Source organism: Schistocerca serialis, chromosome 9 (assembly GCF_023864345.2).
Source record: "Schistocerca serialis cubense isolate TAMUIC-IGC-003099 chromosome 9, iqSchSeri2.2, whole genome shotgun sequence".
In the NCBI taxonomy this organism is placed as follows: domain Eukaryota; kingdom Metazoa; phylum Arthropoda; class Insecta; order Orthoptera; family Acrididae; genus Schistocerca; species Schistocerca serialis.
Genome location: NC_064646.1, coordinates 58,362,093 through 58,379,275, shown reverse-complemented (window position 1 = coordinate 58,379,275; position 17,183 = coordinate 58,362,093). Strand labels below are relative to the sequence as shown.

At 42.3% G+C, this 17,183-nt stretch overlaps 1 protein-coding gene across 1 annotated transcript in view; it reads left to right on the top strand.

The window, feature by feature from the left end:
* LOC126418754 (alpha-tocopherol transfer protein-like) overlaps nt 1-17,183 on the top strand; it is a 176,092-nt gene that overhangs the window by 88,861 nt on the left and 70,048 nt on the right. The window contains exon 5 of the mRNA XM_050085679.1: nt 3,009-3,119. Within this exon, the coding sequence (XP_049941636.1) occupies nt 3,009-3,119 (111 nt within the window). The remainder of the gene's footprint in view (nt 1-3,008; nt 3,120-17,183) is intronic.

Here is a 17,183-nt window from a genome sequence, read left to right as displayed (position 1 = left end):
AATTCACTTTGTCATAGTTGAATGCGTTGTTGGAAGTGTACCTTGCGTCATGAGATTGGTGTCGTCTAAACACATTTTGCAGTGTCGGAGAAAGACTACGTCCTTGTCTTATTACTTGATTTATAATTAATAAGTGCTATTCTCTTCCATTTTGTAGAATTATGTGAGTGTTCAAATACAGGCTCTTTACTGCTGATGGAAAATATTTAGGATATCCATGTCCTCGTAAAATTTCCTTTAGTGTCTTCCTATCTAGCTTGTTGAACACTTTCTGAAACTCGACGAAAGCAGTACATGTCGGAAGAGCATATTCCCTCCACTTCTCCAATATCCTAGTTATTCGTGTGTGTTATCAGTGCTAGATCTTCCTTCCCTAAAATCTTTTTGAACTTACGATAACTTTGCCTCTGCCCTGGTTTGGAAACGAGCTTTAATATCTTAGCATGTAATTCGTATCCCCTGTTAAAGATACTTGTTCCCCTGTAATTTTTGGTGCTGGATACATATCCTTTCTTAAAGTCTAATACTGTATTTGCTGAAATCCACTTCTCCATTGCCCTGTTTCCAAGCGACAATATATTTATGAAATGCAGAAACAGATATTTAAATAGCATTCCTCTGTATTCCAGTAGAAATTCCTACTGAACCGGAGACCTTTCAGGTTTTTCGTTAATATTTCTTCCAATTGGTTTCCATAATCTCTTCTATCACTTGATACATAAGAAAAAGCAGGACGGATCCGTCTGCTCTATTCACTGAAGTTGCGATTCTCTCAATTTCTGTCCACCCAGTCATTGCCTTCAACTGCTATAAATTATTGATAAACTGCTTCTATGATTTCATATTTAATCTGAACAACTTTGTTTGGTAGGTTAACTACATACTATGTTGTTGTTGTTGTTGTTGTTGTTGTTGTTGTTGTTGTTGTTGTTGTTTGTGTAATTACTTTCCAGACATTATTTCTAAACTGCACCTTAAGGCATACCTTTAGTTACTGAACTAAATTGGCTCTAGAGATAAACAGCATGTCAACAGCAGAACATGTGCTGGTCGCTCCGTAATCACGTATCCCCTCTTCCTTTGCAAATTTATGGATTTGAAAAATCCCCTTGGCTTCTGAGCATACTTGAAATTTATGTGGAATACCTTAGCCTGAATCACCTCTCACTTCTGAATTTCCCACCATGCTGATAAAGCCTAAAGTAGGGATATGTATATGTATATATATCTTCACTAAACTAGCATGAGTTGGACCAATACCTCATTTCTCAGGGGCTGTTGAAATCGAGTCGGAACCTTTCTAAAAGTCAGTAAATCACAAACAAAAGTAATTTATTGACTGATCTGGTCTGTAACTCTTTCTGTAGAGGAATTCCTCTAGCAAATAACTGAGGACATAAGTAGCAAGTACTATGTACAGGAGAGGAATTCGTGCGGACCGCGTCAACCCAATCAGGAGACTGAAGACTCAAAATCTTATAAACTTCTTTCTAGGCTTTAAGTTGCTTTGTGGTGCTAATTTCAGTGATTACCTTGGAACTTAAGAATGGAAGTATGCCAAATTTATAACTTTTTGTATATTGTCCGTCTGCTTGTGATGCAGAACAGTTATAGTATTGTTTTGGTTTGGATGAATGTATTGCTCCGCAGATTTTCTGTAAATTATTTTGCTTGTTTCTCTTGCATTAGTTTTACTCAAACACCAAACATTCTTTTGAAACACAATCTATCGTCTTTGTCTTTTTTGAAATCAATGGCTTTCTTTGACTCGTCTCGCATTATTTTCGTTGTTAATTGTTTTTCTTATACATCTCTTGGACTGCTTAAATACTAAAAGAAATCTCTGAATGCTGATTCATTATGTCTGTTATAAGCTGCAGTGGCATGTGCATCTTAACTGGTAAAATCTCACGTGTACTATAAATGCACAGCGCACAAATGTTCAGTGTATTGCATTGTATTCCATGTGTCCCAAGAGAGCGAACTCCTAGTTGTGGAACGAAGTCATGAATTTACAATTACATGCAATACAATAAAGTGACAAAATTATGAAGCAGTATTTATTAAAAATCTAATACTAAGTATAAAATAAAGTGGATACGGAGCAGCGGCTGGTCAGCCATTTACCAAAGAATAATTTCCAAACAGCCTCATATTTTCAAAAGCTATTTTATTTAGACAACCAGTTTCGGCATCTCATTAGTGCCATCTTCAGGCCGCTATGCACTCAGTGTATACAGAATCAGATAAATCGATACGTGCATAACTGGAGGCATCAGTATCTGGAATCTGTGAATTTTTTAAAGTTCACTAACGTAAAGACAAGCCTTTCACGGTTTTTTATCTATTATATGCATGCTTTACACTATTATTTGACAAGAGAGAAATGCAGACTAGCAAGAGACATTAAAAATCAATTTGTATTGCGACACAGGTTTCAGACTACAAAATTTGTCATCTTACTCCTGTAAGAAGAGTGCCCTCTCCTCCCCCCCCCCCGCCTTCCTCCCACAAAAAAGATTCCTTAACCTCTTAGTAATTGTAAAGAAAGAGAATAATCCATTTCTTAAGTCGTCTGCAACAGTAATCGTGCATACCGCAAATGTAGCTGAACTAAGGCGCTTCATGAGACTTTTAATGAAGGTTGTGATATATGTCACGCCCTAAGAATTTAATACTGTCTAGTTATTGTATTTCACTGTCTGAAAAGACTATTTATGATTTATGGAATTCAGGAAGCGTCAAATTGTACATACTAAGTATTAACAAATTTAATTTTCATTCTTAAAGTACCTGTTGAATGGCAAACAGATGATTAAAGACCAATCGATAATATTACAGTTTGAGACGATTCAGTTCGTCTCATGGAAAATCACCAATTAAACAAGTAATCTAAAAGTCAAAACCATGATTGGTGGCGTTACATTACACACCTACAGCTCCATAATAGATACTTGCGTTGACGGTCTTAGAGAAAACAGCTAACAGTGGTGATCCAAATGTTGCAGGAGGCGTACCCCCTGAGGACGCTGGCGATCCACTACATCAACGCGCCCTCGGCCGTGGACGTCGTCATGTCGCTCTTCAAGAACTCCCTCTCTGGCTACCTGGCCACACAGGCACGTAGCGGTCCACTGAGCTTAATGTGAAGTGTCTCCCACAAAGAACGCAACATTAGAGTGCATAACAAATATGTATTGATGATATTAAGTAAATTACATATTGTTGCATTGTATGCTACCTGTGGGTATGTACGAAATATATTCCTCAAATGGCCTCTGAGTTTGCAGGCACACCAATTATTTCGATGAAATTCTCCATAGTTTTGACATGCTTGTGCCTCTGTTTCTGAAATAACAAGCTTAATCTCGGCGTTGATCTCTGGATGCGATTGTGGTTTGTTGGTTTACATAACATTTTTTAACGTCCCCACAGAATGCAGTCACTTAGTGTCATTTCACAAGATCTAGGTGGCCAATTCGTTAGCGTTGAGGAATTTCACAGGCAGTCAACAAGTCCATAGTTGTAACAGACGTGTGACAGGTTGCTCCAACTTCTTGAAACCGAACTTCAGCATTCGCACCATCCATTTCAGATCTCAGAAACACTCTTAACACACTGCGACAGCGTTCACCGCCACTATTAATGGGTTTCCGGGTCAATCTTCGATGAAGAACGTCCCAAGGAGCAGCTCAGCCCAAATGCCACATCAGTCACACTAGTTGACGATACAGGGGATTCTCCATGATTATTCAACGATTTTGCTCGTACGCGAAGCCATTCAACAGAAAAGGTGCCTCGTCAGTGAACATCTTCTTGTTGAAATGGTTGTCCGCTCTTTGTTTCGCAAGTACTCAGTTAGCAAATGCTCGTGGCTTTTTGTCATCGTTTGGCTTCAGTTCTTGTCAGTTGTGTTTCGTAGGCCGAACGACGCAGATCATCTTTAAAAAATCGTTGCTTGCTGGTTAAAGCGGGCGAACAGATTTCACAGGACTTAGTCACATCACCACTCACGATGGAGATGTTTCCCGCAGAACGACTAATACGAAGAAGCCTCGAGAATTTGTCCACAGCCGAAACAATGTCCTCAAATTTAGCAATCATTCTCATCAGTGTTCTTACTTGGTGCATCAAGTTGACCAAACGTTCCACGAAGTTTGCAAATGGTCTGTGCACAACATTCACTACCCGTGTGAAAAGTTTTCACTATGACCACACGTTGTTCCATTTTCAAGCGCTCCACTACTAACCACAAAGAAAACAGACGACAGTCGTGAGCCTTCAGTGCTACCAGCTAGAAGAGAAATGGTGGGCATTTCAAAAGTTGCGTTTACAAGTGTAAAAGATTTGCTACACAGTAGAATTTCACTTTAAGGTTTCAGCAGCAGCAGGTTGCTAAACATCGTCTCTACCACTCTGTACTCTATGTAGTTGAGATACCTAATTTGATTTATCGAAGAGCCGAGTGAAAATGGTTATGCCACCAACCTGATTCCCGTACACAATGTGTGCGTTTTGCACAAATGTTGACATGATCTGTGGACCACTGTCTCCACAGATTTTTCTTTTTTCTCTGACGTTGGCCACCTACGACGCGTTTTATGTCTGAATACACACGACAAACGGTAAAGATCAGTAACACTAAACTCCACTTCAGCAAAATTATTTCTCCCCCCTCGATAGGGTTATGTAGGTTCGAATATCCTTGGTTCGCTATTCGGAGAATTGTATCTCGAACCACAAATGTAAAGCATCACTATCGTTACGGTTTCATACACATTAGTTCCATGAACAAAACGATCACAAGTCGACAGAGGTACACACGGTCAAACAATATTATTTACTGGCGACATTATACACATGAACTCATCAACTACTACCATTTCTACCTCGAGCGGTTCCGTTTAAAGATGTAACTATGTACATGATCTATCGTGGGTCAGAAGTCATTGTTTTCGGCTGGAGATCAGACTCCAAAGGATTAGCAGAGGATAATTTTAAAAGGACTCCCTCAAAGCATGGCATTTCTGACAATTTGGGATAGCTATTCGTAATCATCTAATTGGACTGTTTGCCAGAAGGCAACATAGGTAACATTTAAAAAACAAAAGAATTTCTTTATCCCTAAAACAGAAAATAATTTACTGTTCCATGTCTTCCACTTTCGTTTTATACGTCCAAGCAGCGACTGGCTCTAAAATATTCCTGTATACTATTTTCATGTAGTCAACTCCCCTTAGCTTCCCTGCACTTCCTGTTTATTTCATTCCTAAGTGACTTAAGTTTCTGTATTCCTGAATTCCCTTGAACATTTTTGTACTTCTTTATTTCGGTGATCAAGTACAGTGTTTCTTCTGCTGCCCACGGTTTCTTCAGTTACCTTCTTCGTGCTATGTCTTTCCAACTACTGTTACTGCCTTTTTAGAGAGAAACTCATTCCTCTTCAACTCAGCTGCCAGCTGCGCTATTCATTATCACTGTGTCTATAGCCACAGCGAACTAGTCTCACTTGATTGCTTACAATCTCCATATCCCACTGATTTGCCCATTGATTCTTCCTGACGGGACTCTCAAATCTTCAGCCTACACTCCATCATTATTAAATAGTGATCTGAGTCTGTATCTGCTCCAGGATGAGCCTTACATTCTAATATCTGATTTCTGAATCTGTCTGACCATGATGTAATCTAAGTGAAATTTTCTCGTATCTTCTGGCCCTAGGTTTACCACCGTCTCCTGTGATTCCTAAACAGAGTATTAGCTATTACTAGCTCCTCTCTCTCCTACTAGCACGCCCATATTCTCCCGTAACTTTTTATTCTGTTCCCTCCCCTGAAACCGCATTCCAATCCCCTATGACTATTAGGTTCTCATTTCTCCTCTGTGTACTGAAGAACACGTTCAGTGTCCTCGTACTCACCTGCTTCCGTCGTCTGCTTGTATACTTGAATCATAGTTGTCTGTGTTGGTTTGCTATCGATTCTGATTTGAACAACCCTTTCGCTGAACACATCCTATACTCATCTGACCAATAAAACCTGGTCGTCTTTCCATTTCACCTCACTGACCACTACTACATCGAGATTGATCCTTTGCATTTTCAGATTTTGTATCTTACCTATCAGGTTCAAACATATGGTACTCCACGCTCCGACCCGTAGAACGTCAGACTTTCGCTACTATTCCAGGTTTTTTCTCGTAGTCACCTCCCCCTTGGCAGTTACCTCACAGAGTACTAATCCGGAATATTTTGCCATTGGAGACATCATCGTGATAGATTCCAGTTAGCCGACATACGTCCTGTGGGTGCACATCATGTCTTTAATGTGGTGGTTTAGATTGCTTTCAGCATCCTCATGCTGTCGACCATTGCTGATTCTTGGTCTTTTAGGGGAAATGCACTGCGCAGGGACAAGAGTGCCCTGAACCTCTGCTCGCTTCTCCGACAATTTTGACAAAGCTCTTTGAAGACCGAGGTGACTTCTTACACTGGAAATCTTGAGCCGTAATTGCTGATGATTTTTATTCAAAATTTTAGCAGTGACGAGATTCGAACCAAGCAGTCAGGTCGACTTGATTGCTAGTCATAGACTCTTTCCTTAGAGCACAGATGATGACACGGCCACGAAAAGATCATTTTTATGGTGTTTGACATAGATCCTAAGTAAATTTAAAAACTCCCAACGAGCGAAGAACGTAATTCAAATTCGAGGCTAACTTACACCAGCATTAAATATCAGCGAGTCAGTATTTGAAATACCGTTGAACTACAGGAAACATTTTATGTAGGTGTGCAGTATTATGAGCACGGATTATCTACTCATTAGTGATAAACTTTAAAGTGGCAAACCTGAAATTCGAATATGGACACCTGCTTTCGCAGGCATCGCTGTGTCAGTCGAAGAAAACGCGCAGTTTGCCATCTGCCACAGAGCTCCATGTTGTCATTCTTTCCATTCAATCAATGCCTTCCACGTTATATCAGCGTGTACACAGCCGCAATCCGTACAGTCGCAAGTAATGGCCCTAGAAACCTGTTGCGGTGGAGAGAAAGGTTAATACTCTGTAAGCATCGCTGTTACATTTGTTTGGTTGCCAGAGAGACTACGTACTGCCTTTGGCGCGATGCGACTAACTGGTTTCTATCTTGAGATGTCACTGTTCACTGCATCATCAATTACTGACTTTAGAAGTGTTCCCAATCAGGACTGGCACTTCAGCTTATATTTTATCGAGTGATTGTGTTTATCGATAGTCCACAGAGTTCAAGTTCTAAATTTCGCACTGTTCTTCGCTCCTTACTTACAGTCACTGCTCTGATACCAACTCTGCTACAAGCTGTACACAGCAGCTCTCTGAAGCAGATAGTGCAAAAATATCTCTTACTGTCTCGAGCCACAACTTCTTAAATACAAAACATACTGAGTACCTAACTTTGCCTGGGTAAGTATTTATCCCAGTTCTATTAGCTCCTCCTCCTCCTCCTCCTCCTCCTCCTCCCTCTCTCAGTACATCATCTCTCTGGCCACTTCCTCAACCCCCCACTCTTTCCATCTTCCCCTGCCCCTCTCTGCCCATCTGATACCGCCCTCCCCTGGATCCATCTCGTCCCCACATTGTTTCTCCATGCTATCTCACCTACCCTAATTCTATGTTATTCGCTCGTGCTCGTACATTACTTGTTTCCAATTAGTAAGAAAGACATGTACCAAGTTTGATTGAAATCGATCCAAGGAGTCAGGAGAAGTCTGGCCTTGCCCACATAAGCACGTGTCACATATTCTACACATGTTTAATATACTCAACACATACTTCCACTCAGACGTTACCTGTATCTCTAACGAATTTTGCCCTGCAGTTTCGTTTTCACACAGATCAATGTTTGATGTCAGCCAGTGAAGTGTGAGTTACACAATGATGTAATTTTGCATCTACAATCAGTGGCATATGTGAATATTGTCTGCAAAGTCCGTCGCGAAAACAGTTCGTAGAAAAGAAATAGTAAACTCAAGTCAAGGCGGATGTGGCAGTTTTACAGGGTTATTACAAATGATTGAAGCGATTTCACAGCTCTACAATAACTTTATTATTTGAGATATTTTCACAGTGCTTTGCACACACATACAAAAACTCAGTTTTTTAGGCATTCACAAATGTTCGATATGTGCCCCTTTAGTGATTCGGCAGACATCAAGCCGATAATCAAGTTCCTCCCACACTCGGCGCAGCATGTCCCCATCAATGAGTTCGAAAGCATCGTTGATGCGAGCTCGCAGTTCTGGCACGTTTCTTGGTAGAGGAGGTTTAAACACTGAATCTTTCACATAACCCCACAGAAAGAAATCGCATGGGGTTAAGTCGGGAATGTGTGGAGGCCATGACATGAATTCCTGATCATGATCTCCACCAAGACCGATCCATCGGTTTTCCAATCTCCTGTTTAAGAAATGCCGGATATCATGATGGAAGTGCGGTGGAGCACCATCCTGTTGAAAGATGAAGTCGGCGCTGTCGGTCTCCAGTTGTGGCATGAGCCAATTTCCGCGGGCTAGGCGTGAAACTTGCCCGCACGCGCTCAACCGTTTCTTCGCTTACTGCAGGCCGACCCGTTGATTTCCCCTTACAGAGGCATCAAGAAGCTTTAAATTGCGCATACCATCGCCGAATGGAGTTAGCAGTTGGTAGATCTTTGTTGAACTTCGTCCTGAAGTGTCGTTGCACTGTTATGACTGACTGATATGAGTGCATTTCAAGCACGACATACGCTTTCTCGGCTCCTGTCGCCATTTTATCTCACTACGCTCTCGAGCGCTCTGGCGGCAGAAACCTGAAGTGCGGCTTCAGCCGAACAAAACTTTGAGTTTTTCTACGTATCTGTAGTGTGTCGTGACCATATGTCAATGAATGGAACTACAGTGAATTTATGAAATCGCTTCAATCATTTGTAATAGCCCTGTACTTCACAGCGGAACTGCAGAAAGAGAGAAACTTTTTCCGTTTCATCAGTTTGGCCGATTTTCAGGAAGAAAAAGGTTCGTAAAGTTTAAAACAATTTGTAAAGTTCGTTGCAAGTCACTAAATGTTCTCATTCTAAAATACTGGCGTCCTGGGATAATTCATCACTCCACTCTTAACCCCTACCCCGTTGAGGTCGGTCCCCCCCCCCCTCCCGCCGGCCGCGGTGGTCTAGCGGTTCTAGGCGCTCACAGTCCGGAACCGCGGGACTGCTACGGTCGCAGGTTAGAATCCTGCCTCGGGCATGGATGTGTGTGATGTCTTTAGGTTAGTTAGGTTTAAGTAGTTCTAAGTTCCAGGGGACTGATGACCTCAGATGTTAAGTCCCATAGTGCTCAGAGCCATTTGAACCATTTCCCTCCCCCCTCCCCCGCCCCGAGGAAATGCGGAACATGCATGCATTCAATGGTCATAACGTTTTGGCTCATCAGTATATCTTATGTATGTATGTAGACATGCAACAAATATTTCGAAAATGGGGAACCTGGTCGAATGTTAGTGCTAGTGTCATAAGCACCTACTGAAAGTGGTAGGACAGTGCAACTATCACTAGGTGCTAAATGGCTGGACGTCCACGACTCTTCACAGAGCGTGGTGTTTGGAGACTTGCTGCTCTGTATAGTAGGATAGACAGAGATGTGTGGCAAGTCTGCTGAAAGGGCATAATGATGCACGCACAAGTGTTTCGGAAGACTGTGTCCATCGTGCTTGTTGAACATGGATCCCCGCAGCAGACGACCCCCTACGCGTTCACATGTTGACACGACGACATCGCCATTTACTATTGCAGTGGGCATGGAATCATCGGGTTTATACTGTCGATCACTGTGACCGTGTCGGCTCTTCGGATGAATCGCATTTTTGCTGCACTACGTCGATGGTCGTCTCCAAAAATGCCATAATCGAGGTGAACGGCGGCTCGAAATGTGCAGCGTGCCACGGTGCGAGCGTGTGGGTGCTACTGTCATTCTGCGCAACGAATTAATCTGAGATGTACGCTTTACCCTGTGGCTCCTGCAAGATGCAGTTTCCACCCCCACACTACTACAGAAATCACAGACGCTCCTAACGTTCTGAAGAGAGATTCCTGGAAAACTTTCAGCAATAAATATCTTCTGGAGACGTCCGCTGTAAGGAAATGACACAAAAATTCACAAAATTTCTTACGTAACTAGTGGGATATTTGGGTACAGCAGTAGTACTAGTTAGTGTAAGAAAAACATGAAACTAAAGAAAGTTATTATTTATTTTGCAAAAATTCAGAGAAATCGCAATGGTACTTCTAGTTATGAATTGAACAAGTTATATCCTGGTTCTTTTCGGAATGTGAAGATACCTCTCAAGGATAGGATTCGCTAATGAAATTTATATACAAAGTTAGAGATTGTTATTGACTTGGCGGAATGGCTGAGAGCTGTGCCTACTAAACTTGAATAATTATCTATTAGAATGTTGCTAGGTAAGGTCGAGGCAGTCGCATGTGAAATGCAGTGAAGTGTACTGTAGCACACAATACCATAACCTGCGATGACTGCTGTCTGCGCCGCTCGCTGCTGACAAATAAGATAACTCTCGTTCTGTCTGGATTGACCTTCGCTAATCACTCTCTCCCTACGCCTTGATGAAGCCGAGGACTCCTATTCGCCCCTAGTCTAACTATTGGCGTGGTACACCGGTCATATAACCAGTCCACCGCGATACCACTCAAAAATTCGCTCGCAGACGTTTAACTATAACTCTGTCTGTTCACACTGCACAATAAGTGTGGCGGCCAACACACTGAACAATGCTTAATCGCAAGGACTCAATATAGAGTCCCACTCTGATTCACTCTCGACAGAGGTGCTCTCCCAGTGAAGTACTGAGGAGAGGCTTGTTCCTCGCTCTTTGAGTACGTGTACGAGCGCGCACGCTCTCGTTACATGTTCTTGCTCCAAGAGCGGTAATGGAACGCCAGACATGATGGTGTATATCTTTAGGTCTCTTCCATTAATCCTTCAGCTGAAGGGGTCAGAAATATCGCCTGCCAATCAGCATTCCTCTTCTAAAACAGGAGAATGAAGTTTCGTTAAGGCGACCAATCTGGAGATCTGTAGCATCGGCATTTGGCGTTTGCTGTCTCCCTGTGAAAATCTCTGAAACTGCATGCTATATTCGTATAGAATGCGTAGGCTGGGCGCTCCCACACAATGTAGCATAATTCGCTTTTAAGCCGAACATGGGGTCATTCTTCCTTTCACTCGGGCAAACGCTGTCTGCTCTGTGGCGGTCACCGGCCGAAATAGATAGGCTGGGTCGTCCTCTGAAGGGACCGGCCCCCCGACGTGCGGTTGGAGTCTCCCGAACTAAAAGCCCCTGCAACCAGTGTGTGTGTGTGTGTGTGTGTGTGTGTGTGTGTGTGTGTGTGTGTGTGTGTGTGTGTGTGTAACTTAAATAAAGGATAGGAAAATTTCTCACAGTGCAAATAAGTCTCCAAAACAATTGGTTCTTAATGAAAGATTAAAATACTCACTTTTTCTGTTTCAACATTTTGATAGTCAGCCAGCAGCATTTAACATTTCATGTAGCGTTTATTAACAAAACAGTCAGCAGTTGCAGTACACACATTTGGCCAAATGTATGTACTGTAAATGTTGGCAGATTCGTTTTAATAAAAGTTTCATGAAACTCATTGGTTCACTACTTTTCGTCTTCAGTTACGTCTTAATAATAAATCGGCCATGGTGGTAGCTTGTCCTCTGCGAGATGTTAAGAGACACTAAGCTATCTGTTGAACACCAAAGGTTTTAACGACATCACATATGTTGCCCCCTCAACACCTCTATAACGAATTAGGCCCTTGATCTTTGTTGTTTTGATGACTTCAGCTATTTCCCAACGCCACTAGCACTAATACTTCTTCCGCACATCTTCAGTGGCACAGGATTAAACTGAGCAATTATCCTGAGTTTTCCTTTGTAAAGAAACAGTTGAAAATGGAGTAAAGTATTTCTGTTTTTGCTTTGCTACACTCAATTTAAACTCCTGTCTCATCTGTTGGTGACTGGATACTAACTCTGGTGCCACTAACAGCCTTTGGATATACCAGGATTTATTTGGGCTAACGTGAAAGATCATTCTACAATATTCTGCTATGGTAGTCTTGAAGGTATCACGCAGTGCTGTCTTACGAGCCAAAAGCGCTCCATTGAGCGTCTTTCTATCCCTAATCCTGTGTTTTCACCCCTGTTACGCAGTAGTTTGTTTCTTTTAAGTGACTGCATACCATGGAAGTGCCTTAGGTCGTGAACTTCTCTGCTGCGTACATATCTGTCCACTGAATGGAATATTTATCTTTCCAATTTAAGTCATAGTTCCTCTACATGCCCCCTTTCCTAAGCTAAGTTTTACGTTCCTAAATTAAGATTGACACTACAGCTTCTTTAGCTAGCTTACTGAACATACAAAGCTTTCTACTACTTTTAGTTGTCATTTGGGCTTCAGTATACATTTTTACTAAAACTGTGCCGAGATCACTGATACCAGTGTCAATGTGGACATCCTGAAAGAGGTGAAGTCTAATTGTTTCACAGGATATCTTCTCACGCCCGCCACTAACAAAACTGTAATTATCCCAAACGAATGTTGTATCATTAAAGTGTCCTGTGATGGTTGGAGTGTGGCAGGAGAGCTCACATACAAGTGACACGAGGTTTTCTCGAAAGTTTTTAGTTGTATCAGGAGTTGAGCTTGATGACAGGATCCAGCTAGTTTTCTTTTGCATATCGCTGATACTGAGTTTTGTCCCAATGATCTCGCATGCAGCTTTAACTTCTGTCTCGGTTGATTTGAGTTTACTGTCTTCTGCAAGAAAAATCCCTGCTCTATTTACCATTACACTAATCCCCAAATACACTGATTCACAATCTTGACCATCTAACAGATATATACCTGTTTCTTGGGATATAACAGGTTTGTCTTCTGTTGTTCTTGTTATACGGCAGGTATTGGCTTGTTAAGCAGCCTCTTCTCTACAGCTCCAGTTGGCGGGAAGACTTGCCATTGAACGGTTGTGTTGCTACAGTGTGAGGTATGGAACACTGCGCAGATGGTCGGTCAATGCGATTTAAGCAACGTGCAGTCATTGAATTCTTCACAGCAGAAGGTGTCACCCCAAAGGAGATTCATCAGAGAATGAAAGCAGTTTATGGTGATTGTGCTGATGTGAAGTAATATGTTGTCACACTCCTCCTGAAAAGTGATGTCCTGAAATTTCAATAGTAAATCTCCCTGTCATGCACAACGCCTCTCTTGTGACGTCTGCCAGTGGAGTTTAGCATCCCCGTAACGTTCTCTCGCCAGCTACACGATACCGTGACGAAACGCACCGCTCTTCGTTGGACCTTCTCTTTCTGCCATGCATGATAAGGATCCCAGATAGATGAACAATACTCAAGAATCGGGCGAACAAGCGCCTTATAACTCACTTCTTTCGTGAATGAGTTACATTTCCTTAAGATTCTTCCGATGTATCTGAATCTGCTTTCCCCCCTATCTGTTTGATATGGTCATTCCACTTCAGGTCGCTCTGGATAGTTACGCCTAGATATTTTACAGCAGACTTTCTCCAGCTGTTTGTCATAAATAGTGTAGCTGTACACTAGTGGATTTCTTTTCCTATGTATGCGCATTGTTACATTTATTTATTTTCAGGGTCAACTGCCAGATTTTGCACCGTTCATCAGTTCTCTGCAGGTCGTTCTGTAAATTCGTGCTATCTTCTGTCGTTACTACTTTGATATATACCATCTGCGAATAGCTTTAAACAGCATCCGACGCTTTCTACCGGATCATTTATGTATATTGCAAACAGAAACCATGTGGTACTCCGGATGTTACCTTCACGGTGTATTCCGGCACTGTCTTGCTTATGGAGAGGGTGCTTCTCGTGTGGAATACCTCTTCGAATTCGAAATTAGATTATAGCATGTATCTCAAGCACAGACATATTTACGTTACACACTACAAATTACACGCTACACTTCGGAGCCCTCGAGCGGCAGATGGCTGCAGATGTGAATACATGAAAAATAAATATGTAGAATATTCATAACCTATGTCTTATTTAAACAGGTTTAAGAATTTTCACATAAAATATTCGGAGGCACTAATTTTCAGCATGCCCTCGCAGTTTGCCGGCCCTCACTCGTTTGCCGTGTCTGCCATGCGTATCTCAGAGCGGTGAACGCTCCTGAAATCCTCCATCCTGGACCGCCTTCTAGTTCTACCTGTGGTCGATTGCAGTTCTGTTGACTCCACAGTGGGTACCTAAAATTATCTTGCCAGAGTATGTTGTGTACTGAAAATGTCAATCGCGATGTGTGCGGTGATTCACCGGGTGCTCCTACGTTGTCTCTCCTCTAAACGATCAACAGCTCGTAACAGCTCACCGAAACATAAAATGCTAGAGACCATCTGTTTTCTTACTTTCCACGGTAAGTGCTGTATCAAAATGGTGATTAAATCCTCTAAAGAAGTATTCCATTCCCAGTGATTACGAAGAAAGTTAGGCATTGACTCCTTGTGCCAGTTGTAATAGTGCATTGAAGATAGTTTTCTTTGGTGCTTCGTAGGTTCTCACTATCAGCACTTGAGGAGAAACACATTTTCACAGCCTAGAAGAGTCGTGTATTGATTGGACTAAAGATTTCAACTGCACTCACGTGTCGCACGAAAATATCCATTCTCTCTGATTCACTTCGCATTTACGCGAAAGCAACTCAAATTATTTCATAAAATCAACTGGATGTAGTTGCTTAAACTTCCTTGACCAAGCATCTCATCAACAATAATATTTGTATAACACCCTGCAATTCAATTATCTTGCCTCAGTTTCCTTTCTGATTACATTAACAATATCAGACGAGTTGCATATTTTCACATTCTTCATTGTTTATTCCAATTCCTTCATTTTTCCTAAATCGGGTTATTGTTGTTCCACGTCCAATATTTCTTTAGTAACCGTTTTCTATATCGTGCACATGCATTATAAGCGCAAACTACCTTGTCATTCATTACGGAACTATCCAACAAAGTTACGAACAACGACTTTACTTGGGTCAGTATTAGTTACATTTGCTTCTGCCCGTTAACAATGTCTGGAGGCTGTGAAAGAACTCATACAGTTGCAAGTTGGGAGATATGCTGCACTGAACTAATCGTGCATCCTATATGAAGATCTTACACATTTGATCAAACATTCTTTCAAATCTGTTTTCCATTCTTAGCCATTTTTCTTCAAATTTGCACTTAGTTCTTCATTAGTGTCACCTAGTTTTTATGTTTTCAAATCTATTGTTAAAATTTTAATATTGTCTATTTTATCGTATTAAAGATTTTTGCTAACATTCTGCAAAAATTTCCGACATGTCGTCCTTTTTAAATTCTTATCACGAGTATTGTCCAGTAACGTTTCTCATGATACAGTGCCGACGTTCAAATTTTAGTTTTCGTTCGCCACTGCACCTATATTTTGAATTCCATTATTCAATCCCAATTTGTTAATGAGATCCGTACCAACACTGTCCTGATCAATATTATTAATGAAAAGAAAATCTTCTTTTGACTACCCATTGTTATTCAAATATGTATAATGAACACACAATTCTTAGCTAACTGTTCACTGTCTGTACCGCTTTTCCTATCCACCGTTGCTCGAAAAAGCGTTGCCTCACTGAAAATTCCAAATTCGCTCATTATACACTCGTACCAGCAGTCACACTATGTCGACAAACTGTTTCGCTGGATTTAATGTCCTTGTCAGCAGTCTCTGTATACTGGGTGTCCCAGAAATGTTGCATTGAACTTGGAAGAGTTGTAGAGGGTGTGCTGAGGAACAATTAAAGGATAGGAACCGGTGTGCGGACCCCCCACCCCCCTACGGGCTCAGGGGTTAGAATAGGCTCGAGGTATTCCTGCCCTTCGTAAGAGACGACTGAAAGGAGTCCCACACCTTTCGCTCTTTACGCGATGGTAGGGTCTGACCTACATTTTTCAAAATTTTCCTAAAGAGCGATCCAGTTGGGGAAGGACGCCTTTACATACTGCATCGTTTCCATTACGCATTGAGATCTTTATCCCCCTTTCTCGTTGTGACATTGCAGTCCCACTCATTCTCCATTCCTTGAGTGAGGACACCTTCCTGGGTGCGTTTTCCTCCACCCAATACGCAGCTCAGTTTTCTGTGCCGACGAGGACCATGAAATTCTTTGCAACTGATACCCAACATGGTAGCCAGTCTGTCGGTGTGGGGCTACCATGTCCCTGTTGGTTGTAGCCCCCCTGACAACATACGGATCACTCTGCTGATGTCTGTGCTGTTAACTCCCCAAGTATCTGTGGAGTAGATGCCGATCTCCCAAGGGCATCAGAACTCCCAGAAATGGCCATCCTGCCAGGTGGCCCTTGCTGATGCTGGGTGGCGCCCATGCAGAGGAGCTCTGGTCGCTGTCGGTGGCATCAGGGCAGATGACACGCCATAAAGCAAAATACATCATCTCTTGCTGGCGGTCCGCCACCAGCAGTCTTAACTTCAGTGCTAAGAAATATGACCGCAAATCGTTCCCCTCCCTGGCCACACCTTGGAGGAACGTCAGGCCAAGGATGGCAGCAAAGTTTCTTTGCCCTGGTACCTAGTATGTACGAGAGTTGATTGGGAATCCTTCATGTCTGTGAAGCCTCTTGTTTCTTGTGGAGCATTTGGAGGACAAGTTTTGGGAGATGGAGGGCTTGTCCAAAATGCTCTTGGGGTCAATCTTGATAAAAACAGCATCCTCTGCCCAGTCACAGGAATTACTAGCTTGTGACAAGTTGGGGGATGTTTCTGTTACCATCACGTCACATAAGAGCTTAAATATGCTACAGGGTATTATATTCCACAGGGACCTTCTTCTGCAGACTGACGACCAGCTGCGCGCCAATTTAGAGCAGAGGTGTTCATTCCGTCTCTGGCGTCCATCGGGGTTTGAGGGATAGTCAGGTTGCCACTGGTGCCTTCATCTTGGCCTTTGAGGGTGACACATTGCCTGAGGTGGTCAAGGTGATGGTCTACCACTAAGAGGTCAAGCCATATATTCCTCTCCTGATGCAGTGCTTTAAGTGCTGGAAGTTAAGCCATATGTCTTCCTGCC